We start from the raw sequence: 11163 nt of genomic DNA on the forward strand, positions 1-11163 counted from the left end.
TCTTTATTTTTTAAGTTAATTCCTTTTAAAAAGAAGAATAAAAGTTTGGAGTTTAACTTTCAGACACAGATGATAAAGAATTTAAAAACGTGAAGTTTTGGATTATTTAATGCAAAATGTGTTGAAATAATTATTAACAATATTAACATATTTGATTGTTTCTGATTCCAACACCAATACAAACACTTCACTGCCATTAATATGAAAACATTAGAATCTCTCATTCTCAGTTTTAATTTCTATTCTATTTACATTTGTATCTTTATGAAAAGTATTTATTTGTTAGATATTTAGAAGAATAAAAACCAACCAGAACATGATGAGGCTGAAACAAATCGATGTTCTTCAGTTTAATAAAAACCAAAACCATACAGATGTTTTCAGAAGATGAAGGACAACAAACAGGATGAGAACCAACCAATGATTGACTCCTTGTAGATCAATCAGGTTGATCTTAATCTGCTCCGTTAGACAGGCAGGAATAAAATGGAGATAGAGCGACACCCAGCGGCGACACGCAGTACTGCAGTGGTTAAACAGAACCCAGGTTCGGTTTTATCTGATTTACTACCTTAATTTGAGATATAAACATTTATGAAGCTACTATTTAATCACTGTTTTATACACATTTTCCTATATATTTTTTAAAGTATTCGGTTTGAACTGGAAGCTGATTTGTTCTCTCAAAGAATTTATTTATTTTTATTAATTATTTTAATTTCTCATGCAAATGAACAAACCAGAAGCAGATTTATATTTATTTCAGTTCAAACATCAATTCCTCTTCTGCCCTCAAGTTTTACAAATCACTAATGTAACAATGTGAACAGAACAGTGTTATATCTTTTATAATTTAGTCTTATAATGTAGTTTATCTGTTAGTGATTCAGGATTTATACATTTAATTAAGCAATAGTTTGCCAGCTTGGTATCTTTCTAGTCAGCAAGATATCAAACAAGCATGAAAGTGAAAATTGACAGGACTTCTCTGGATCGCTCTTGTTTTTGAATTAAATTGATTTACAATCTTTATAGCTGAGTGACTATTTTTTACAGTGCTGTTATAAAAGCAAATGTTGATATTAAAGCCCAGAACCTCCCACGTAATGTATTACTAAATGAATATGTTAGCTGTGATGCTAGCGGGCATTGGTATTGTCTGAAACAGCAACGTGACGTAAAGCTGCTTCCATTGGCCCCGTCCCCCGACCCGACGTCATCGGCTGCAGTCACATAATTTGTTTTACAACTTTGTTTAAACTTTGTCAGTAAATATTAACAATTTAATAAACTGAATTAAATGTAAAATGTCTCATTAATTTGATCAATAAAACATCAAACCAGCCATAAAACCAACTACACTGTAAAACACTTGAAGGTGGTTTAACTTGAAAATTAAAGTCAATTTACTGTTTATTTTACTTCAAATTCTTGTTTAAATTTTGGATAAAGGTCTAAATTAGTAGTTTTATTAATATTAACCTAAGCAGTTATTATAGTTACTCATGGCCAAAAGTTGTACTTCAGTTAGAGTGAAACATTTAAACAAAAGTAAAAAGTTTCCATCCAAATGATTCAAGAGTAAAAATCTATTTGGTAAAAAATCGACTCAAGTCCTGATCAGAAGATCATTTAATATTTAAAAATTACATCATTAGACAGAACAAAATATAAACTTATGAAGAGGTTTTGGTATTTTAATGACTAAAATGACAATTATCCATAAATGTAACATAAAATAACAAAATCAGACAAAAGAAAACTAAATATTCAGTTTAGAGCTAAATAATTTAGTCAGCAAAATAATTATTTAGTTTGTAAAATAAACACATTGCTGGGATCATTTTTGCTCACATATTCAATAAAATCACATTTTTTAATAAATCTGTTCACAATAAAAAGAAATAATTACCCAGAGATGAACAAAAAAACAAGACCTCTCACTCTGAGTGATTTTAGAATCAGAGCTGAACTCAGACTAAAGAGTCAGATGAGAAAGATTAACGCTGCCCTGCTGCTTCCAGCAGCCTGGAGATGAATCTGAATCTGATCAGAGATGAAGAAGATGATCAGATCATCTCCAGATGATCTGATCATTTCCAGTTTCCTCTTTAAAACTCACAGTTTCAATCTGATCAATAAGTTTTTATCTGGACTTTGTTCTTCATGCTGAGATCATCAGAGCTGCTGCTTCATCACTGAGATCTTCATCGGTATGATCTTTAATGTTTTATTAGTGTCAAAGAATGGAAACATCTTGTGAGTGAAGGTGTGTATGTGTGTGTTAGTATCCAGATCAGAGAAGGACAGTTTTCCTCTGTCCCAGTCCAGATTCACTCTGATCCTCTGGAGATTCTTCTGGACTGAGAGACGAGTGGAAGGAGCTGGAGGAGAAAATGCTGAGTATTGACCTGAAGAGAACCATATAACCAACCATCCAGACTCTATGAATCCCTTCCTCTGAACAGACTCTTCTATCACACCAAGTCTCCATTCTTCACTGTCTCCAACATCAACATCCCAGCTGTGGATCCCTGAGTTAAAACCCTCAGAACTCAGAACAGAGTAGTACCTAAATCTATCTGTCCTTAAAAAAAAGTTTAAAAAAGAAAAGCAGTAACAATCAAATCTCTCTGGATTATCAGGAAGCTGCTGTTTCTCTCCTCTCCTCCCATTGGTCAGATCTTCAGACAGATGGACTAATGACCCAGCCTTTTTAAACATCTGAGTGAAAACTCCTGAGAACAAGGCAGCATCTTTGATGTTGATGCCGCACCGTTTGAGGTCTTTGTCATAGAAGATCAGGTTTCCCTCCAGCAGCTGATCTAAAGCCAGACTACCTAGAGACTCAATCAGCTTCTTGTTCTCTAGAGCTTCTTCAGCTCCTTCTTCATACTTTTCCTCCTTGACTGTGAACTGAAGCAGCAGGAACTCTATATACATCTCAGTCAGGGTCTTGGGCAGCTCTCCTCCCTCTCTGGTCTTCATTTCCTCCAGAACTTTAGCAGTGATCCAGCAGAAAACTGGGATGTAGCACATGATGTGGAGACTTTTTGATTTCTGGATGTGGGAGGTGACCCTCCTGGCCTTCTCCTCTTCATCTCTGAATCTCCTCCTTCTGGGGGTCAGTGAACCCTCTGACCTCTATGGCCCTGTCAATAGATTTATCTGGGATCAAACTGGCTGCTGCAGGTCATGTGGTTATCCAGAGGAGAGCAGAGGGAAGCAGTTTTCCTGTGATGAGGTTTGTCAGCCGAACATCCAGTGAGGTGGACTTTGAATGGTTAGTCAGGACAGGATTCTTCTTGAAGTCCAGAGGAAGTCGACTTTCATCCAGACCATCAAAGATGAACAGAACCTGAAACTTTTTAAAGCTGCGGATTTCTGTGTCTTTAATTTGATCAAAGAAGTGATTAATCAGTTCCACTAAGCTGAAAGTTTCTTCTCTCAAGTTATTCAGCTCTCTGAAAGTGAATGGAAATATGAAGTCGATGTTCTGCCTTCAGCCCAGTCCAGAGTGAACTTCTGTGTTAACAGTGTTTTTCCAATGCCAGCTACTCCCATGGTCAGCACTGTTCTGATCCGTTGCTTTCTACCAGGGTTGGGTTTAAAGACGTCTTCCAGGTTTATTTTTGTTCCTTGATTACTGGATGCTGTTTCATTCTGTCTGACCTCATGTTCCTGGTTGACCCCTGCAGTTCCTCCTTCTAAGATGTAGAGCTCTGTGTAAATATCATTCAGAGAGGTTTTCTCTCCACGTATTGCAATGCCTTCACAGATAGATTGGAACGTGTCCAGAAGAGACTCTTTGAGGTCATGTTGACATCGATCATCAAAATCTGAACAAAGAGATAAAAACACAAGATGAAACACTTGAAAAAAGGAAGACTCAATTGATTGAATTTTAATTAGATTGTTTCTTTATCAGGATGTTTAAACAAAGAACTCATTGAAATTATAGATCATGAGGAGGATTTCATTCAGAAGAAACATGAAACATTCAAATCATGAAACATTCAAGTCATGGAGATTTATGGTGCCGCTTTGCTTGTTAATAAATTGACTGGACTACAAACATCATGCTGAACATTCAAAGTGTTTTCACACTAAGAGTCACCTCCTGCCAATCTACAGGAAAACTTTTCTATAGTTTCTGACCTACAGCCCAGCAGGTGGAGTGCAACCATAATGCTCCATTTATTTTTGTTATAATTAGTCACTGTTGGATGAGTTCACTTCCACCCGGTCATGATTGGTGAAGGGACTAACCTAAATCAGAGGAGTCGGAGGACAAACTCAGCTGGCTGGACAGGGTAGGATCTATGTTGAGAAGACGTTTGATCATCAATCTACTGGCTCTCTGTCCTTTCTTCATCACAGCATCGATGGTGTCCCGGGCCTTGTTTGCTCTGGTTTGGTTCTTTTGAAGAATTTCTTCTTTCTCTGAACGTTTAAAGATGCCATCTACCTCAAGGCCATCAAGGAGCTGATTCAGGATTTCCTCAGAAACTCTCTTCACAAACTCATTGTGAACCTTGAAAAGTATTTTCTCTGCAGGCAGAAATCAGAATCATAATTAATTCAAACTGATGTCTGAGAGAAAAACGTGATGAAGATCAACTATTCATGTTGCTCCATCCAGAGATTCAGAGTCTGTTGATCAGCTCCTCAGGTCTAAACCTGTTGTTGTGTTTCTGCCTCATATCTGAGTGACAACCTCTGATTCTGTCTACATGAGACCAATGAAGCTTCTGGTTCATCACTTTCTTTCCTCACTGCAGGAAGAACAATAAAAGAAACACCTTCTAAATATGGAGCTGCACTATTTTAGGAAAAAAGGAAATTATGATATTATTGGTGAATATTGTGATGAAAATATTGACTGATTAACATTTTCATCACTTTTCTTTCTTCATCTCCATCTCTAAACTTTAGCATCTCTGACACCAAGTGTTGGAATAAAAGACACAGAATGTCTGACATATATTATTAATAAATGATGTGATTACTGGATAAGTTAATCAGTATATATAGGAAATATTCCTGAAGTATCAGAGCTGCTGGCCTGTTCTTCACTTCGGTTCCTTTTAGTTTCACCAGAGCTTCACTGAACAGGAAGCATAAAAACAATAAAGACACTGAGGCTGAGCTTCATCACATGGCAGCAACACAGGCTGTGATTGGTCAGTTTGTTCCTTTAAGATTCTTCATTTCTGCTTCTGATTACTTAACAAGGGGCTGCATAGTGGCGCAGTTGGTAGAGCTGTTGCCTTGCAGCAAGAAGGTTCTGGGTTCGATTCCCAGCCTGGGGTCTTTCTGCATGGAGTTTGCATGTTCTCCCTGTGCATGCGTGAGTTTTCTCCAGGTAGGCTACTCCAGTTTCCTCCCACAGTCCAAAAACATGACTGTCAGGTTAATTGGCCTCTCTAAATTGTCCTTAGGTGTGAGAGTGTGTGTGCATGGTTGTTTGTCCTGTGTGTCTCTGTGTTGCCCTGCGACAGACTGGCAGCCTGTCCAGGGTGTACCCCACCTCTCGCCTGGAACGTTAGCTGGAGATGGGCACCAGCAACCCTCCCGACCCCACTGAGGGATAAGGGTGAAAGAAAATGGATGGATTACTTACTGAAATCCTCTTCCTGTTTCTCTGCCATCTTTTACCTGGAAAACATGAAGATTCAGACTTTATTTCATGAATAGTTTATTTTATGCAGTTGGAATGGGAACTATAAATACCCTAAAAGTACTTATTTAAAACACACATGCACAGACCCCTAAAGAAAAACATATTTATGTAATCATGAAAGCTACAATGTCAGAGCAAACTATTAAAAAAAACATCTGTGGTATAAAAATACATTTATCACATCTTTCTTTACAAGAAATGACATTCCTGACTGTTCGTCTGATTTCCTTCAGGTTGAGATGTAAACATCTTCACCTCTTGCTTTTTGCCATCTGACTGTAATGTGTGGCTCCTGTTACCAGGTGGCAGCATCAGCTGCAGAAAGCTCCTCTAGTTTTCTGCTATTCTGTTTTGAAAAGCCCAACTTAGGTTCCCAGATGGCTAAAAGACAACTTAACACATTTGCTACAGATTTACTAGAAAACTAAAAGACACACTGCAGCCATTTGGGTCAAAGGTCAAAATCCTGCCACCAACCCAAAGAGGAAAAGCTGCAGTGATTCTAAAGGGACTCTCAGTTCATTTATATTACATAAACACAGACATTTAGCGCTGAACCAAAAATAAAGATTAACAACAAGTAGATTTATTTACTTCACAAGGAACTTTGATTTGTTTCATTAAAACAATTTCAGACTAAAGGTACCACTTTGACTCCACTATAAAACTGGGAGCAAATTCAGCTGGTTGTCTGAGTTACAGATGACAACTCAGAGAAAATCATAGATCCTGCTTGAAATCAGGAGCTGCAGCTCTGAACCAGAACCAGGCCCAGTTCTGGTTCTGTCTAGCAGCTCAAAGAGAGAAAACCCAGTCAGGAGTGGAAACCAGTAGAAAGTGGAGTTAAAACTCACCTTAGAGAGACCATCTAATAGACAAATTGGCATCACTTTACAATCACAGCCTGGGGCCAAACAAAGTTCATTCGAGGGCCACAATTGGCCGCCGACCCCCCACTTTGAGCATCCCTGTTGGAATCTATGAAGCGTGATAGAAACACTGTTTGTGTGGAGAACTCTGCCCCCTGGTGGACATTAAAGCAGGTCATTCTGCATGTGGATTTAAACTTAACTAAAGTTTAATGTCACTGAAAGCCAAAGGTTGTAGTTATTTTAAAGTTTTTACTTTATTTTCTCTTTATGGCCAGAATATTTGAGATTATCGTTTAAAATACAAGCCCAGGTTTCACTGCTAATTCATGAATATTTAGATGAAAAATGTTTGCAAAATGTCCAGAATGAATCTGTTTTATATGCTACAAAGTTTTAATATGTTAAATTTACCAATAAAATATGTAAAAGTTTTATTTCTTTATTTTTTAAGTTAATTCCTTTTAAAAAGAAGAATAAAAGTTTGGAGTTTAACTTTCAGACACATGATAAAGAATTTAAAAACGTGAAGTTTTGGATTATTTAATGCAAAACATGTTGAAATAATTATTAACAATATTAACATATTTGATTGTTTCTGATTCCAACACCAATACAAACACTTCACTGCCATTAATATGAAAACATTAGAATCTCTCATTCTCAGTTTTAATTTCTATTCTATTTACATTTGTGTCTTTATGAAAAGTATTTATTTGTTAGATGCATATTTAGAAGAATAAAAACCAACCAGAACATGATGAGGCTGAAACAAATCGATGTTCTTCAGTTTAATAAAAACCAAAACCATACAGATGTTTTCAGAAGATGAAGGACAACAAACAGGATGAGAACCAACCAATGATTGACTCCCTGTAGATCAATCAGGTTGATCTTAATCTGCTCCGTTAGACTAGCAGGAATAAAATGGAGATAGAGCGACACCCAGCGGCGACACGCAGTACTGCAGTGGTTAAACAGAACCCAGGTTCGGTTTTATCTGATTTACTACCTTAATTTGAGATATAAACATTTATGAAGCTACTATTTAATCACTGTTTTATACACATTTCCTATATATTTTTTAAAGAATGAAGTATAAAGTTTGAACTGGAAGCTGATTTGTTCTCTCAAAAAATATATTTATTTTTATTAATTTCTTTAATTTCTCATGCTAATGAACAAACCATTTATTTATTTCAGTTCAAACATCAATTCCTCTTCTGCCCTCAAGTTTTACAAATCACTAATGTAACAAACTAGCATGTGAACAGAACAGTGTAGCATGTAAAACATGTAAAATGTCTCATTAATTTGATCAATAAAACATCAAACCAGCCATAAAACCAACGACACTGTAAAACACTTAAATGTGGTTTAACTTGAAAATTAAAGTAAATTTTCTGTTTATTTTACTTCAAATTCTTGTTTAAATCTTGGATCAAGATCTAAATTAGTAGTTTTATTAATATTAACCTAAGCAGTTATTATAGTTACTCATGGCCAAAAGTTGTACTTCAGTTAGAGTGAAACATTTAAACAAAAGTAAAAAGTTTCCATCCAAATGATTCAAAAAAGAGTAAAAATCTATTTGGTAAAAAATCGACTCAAGTCCTGATCAGAAGATCATTTAATATTTAAAAATTACATCATTAGACAGAACAAAATACAAACTTATGAAGAGGTTTTGGTACTTTAATGATTAAAATGACAATTATCCATAAATGTAACATAAAATAACAAAATCAGACAAAAGAAAACTAAATATTCCGTTTCGAGCTAAATAATTTAGTCAGCAACATAATTATGTAGTTTGTAAAATAAACACATTGCTGGGATCATTTTTGCTCACATATTCAATAAAATCACATTTTTTAATAAATCTGTTCCCAATAAAAAGAAATAATTACCCAGAGATGAACAAAAAAACAAGACCTCTCACTCTGAGTGATTTTAGAATCAGAGCTGAACTCAGACTAAAGAGTCAGATGAGAAAGATTAACGCTGCCCTGCTGCTTCCAGCAGCCTGGAGATGAATCTGAATCTAATCAGAGATGAAGAAGATGATCAGATCATCTGCAGATGATCAGATCATCTCCAGATGATCAGATCATCTCCAGTTTCCTCTTTAAAACTCACAGTTTCAATCTGATCAATAAGTTTTTATCTGGACTTTGTTCTTCATCACTGAGATCTTCATCGGTACGATCTTTAATGTTTTACTAGTGCCGAAGTATGGAAACATCTTGTCAGTGAAGGTGTGTGTGAAGGTGTGTATGTGTGTGTTAGTATCCAGATCAGAGAAGGACAATTCTCCTCTGTCCCAGTCCAGATTCACTCTGATCCTCTGGAGATTCTTCTGGACTGAGAGACGAGTGAGAGGAGCTGGAGGAAAAGATGCTGAGTATTGACCTGAATAGAACCATATAAACAACCATCCAGACTCTATGAGTCCCTTCCTCTGAACAAACTCTTCTAACACACCAAGTGTCCATTCTTCACTGTCTCCAACATCAACATCCCAGCTGTGGTTCCCTGAGTTAAAACCCTCAGAACTCAGAACAGAGTAGTAATAATCAAATCTCTCTGGATTATCAGGAAGCTGCTGTTCCTCTCCTCTCCTCCCATTGGTCAGATCTTCAGACAGATGGAGTTCTGGACCAGCCGTGTTTGGGTCCAGAACCAGAGGAGTGTAGGTCACCATGGTCTCCATGTTGCTCCAGATGTTGAAGGCCAGGTTGCCCAGATGTTTGGCCTGGTCTATCAGAGCTCCTGAGGGCAGCTGTGGATCCTCCAGCAGGGGGCAGCGCTGGACTCTTTCCACTGCAGCCTTGTAGTTGTGCAGGAATGAGACGTCTGCAGCTCTCAGCTCCTCCTCTGTGGCTCTGACTGTGTCTGAAAGAGCTGCTATCTCTCTGCTCAGAGCCTCCATCTTCTCCTTCATCATCCCTCTCTTCTGCTCCTCTTCCTCCCTCAGTGCAGCCAGCCTGGCCTCCTCTTCCTCTGCTAGAAACTGATAAAGCTGCTTAAACTGCTCTCTAATCTGCCTCTCTGTGTGTCGGGCCTGGACCTTCAGGTGTTCTGCTGTCTGATCAAACTCCTCCTGAACTTTCTTCCGGAGCTCCAGTTTCTCCTTTAAAGGCTCCAGAGTTTCCTGAAGCTTCTTCTTGTGGGGCCGAGCAGCTTCATCGATGGGTCTGAATCTGTGGTTGATGTGTTTTTCTGAATCTCTGCAGACGACACAAACTGGCTGCTGATGGTCCAGACAGAAGAGTTTGAGTTTCTCAGAGTGCAGAGAGCAGAGATCCTCTGAAGCTTTTTGGTTTCTCTGCTGTAAGAAAGACTCACACAGATTCTTCAGAGCCAGATTACAGGGAGGATCTTTGATGAATGATATCGCCTTACAAACTGGACAATCTCTTCCTGGTTTCTCTCCCCAGTATTTCTGCAGACACTCCTTACAGAAGCTGTGGCTACATGACAGAAGAACCGGATCCTTAAATATTTCCAGACAGACCGGACAGCAGAGATCATCGTCTGATCTGGAAGCCATTTTGTCTCAGAGTGAAGCTGAAACCACAGCAGACAGAAAGTCAAACCAGGAAGTCAGTTTCTCTCCTGTAGAAACTTTCTGAACTTACTTTCACTTTGATTTGCTTGTTTTTCCTCCTGCAGCAGTCTGTGTTTCAGCGTCTAGTTGCTCAGTTCTCTTTTCTCCTTGTTCAGAGTTAGTTTGATTTCAGTCGGAGACGAAGGCAGGAGTCAGTGTTCATCCTCAGGGTGTTTATTCAATGAGTTTTTCTCTCTGAACTGTTTCCTGGTTTTTCCAGTTGTTCCTGTTGGAATCAGTCCAGAGGTGGAGATGTGGCGCCCTCTAGAGGATTTAATCTTAATCTGCAGTTTTATTAAAACACTACAGCTTTTTCTGATTACTAGTAGGGGTTGGATTATTACAACCTGCTACATATACTTTGATCTCCTGCCGTGCTCCGTCTTTCTGTCTGTCTGCCTCGGACTGATGTGACGGAGGACTTTGTGTCCTTGAGCTGATTGACAAAATGACATAGAAGTTATTTACCGTGGCAGCTAAGATATCTGCTGTCTTTAGACCTTAGCGAGATGCTACAGCTAAATGAGCCTCTTTAAGGTTTGGATCTGCAGCTCATTCACTGGATTCCTCCAGACACATGATCTGTCCAGCATAAAGAGCTGCAGGGTTTGACCTGGTAGTGGCAAGTGCAGGAGAGGACGCAATGCACCGCTTGGTCTCTAACCAGGGTGTGTGCTCCTCCTCCTATTGTTGGTATTTAACCTTGTGCAGTTGTCAGTGTAAATATGGAAGAGTTGTTTTACAGGTTTGAAATCAGTGATTTGGTGTTGATACTTTGATTCATCAAGTCATTTTGAGAAGAATAATTAAGAAGTTTCAGTTATTAAAACTTGGATAAATGTCAGTTGCCCAGATTTAACATTCATGTCATTGTGGTTGAGGTTTTTTGCTCCTGTCACAATAATTGGATCTTGAATCATTTTGAGTTTATGACTCCGTGTCCTTTTCTCACTCTTTAACCTTGTGAATGGTTCTCTAACCACACCAGTTAAAGAAATTAA

General features: G+C 38.0%; 1 protein-coding gene and 1 long non-coding RNA gene across 2 annotated transcripts; both read right to left on the minus strand.

Annotated features, from left to right (window-relative positions):
- Nucleotides 1-335: 335 nt before the first annotated feature.
- LOC145554232 (uncharacterized) lies at nt 336-4582 on the minus strand. The gene is made up of 2 exons (XR_014090262.1): nt 4270-4582; nt 336-3839 (listed from the first exon to the last, which is right to left on the minus strand). It is a non-coding gene; the product is annotated as an uncharacterized LOC145554232 (long non-coding RNA).
- A 4094-nt stretch (nt 4583-8676) lies between these two features.
- Nucleotides 8677-10217, minus strand: LOC145554329 (nuclear factor 7, ovary-like). The gene has a single exon (XM_081613892.1). It carries the CDS (start codon nt 10103-10105, stop codon nt 8705-8707), a length of 1401 nt encoding a protein of 466 aa, XP_081470018.1. The 5' UTR covers nt 10106-10217; the 3' UTR covers nt 8677-8704.
- Between the last annotated feature and the right edge of the window lie 946 nt (nt 10218-11163).

Source organism: Poecilia reticulata, chromosome 12 (genome assembly GCF_904066995.2).
Source record: "Poecilia reticulata chromosome 12, P_reticulata-male-v2, whole genome shotgun sequence".
In the NCBI taxonomy this organism is placed as follows: Eukaryota; Metazoa; Chordata; class Actinopteri; order Cyprinodontiformes; family Poeciliidae; genus Poecilia; species Poecilia reticulata.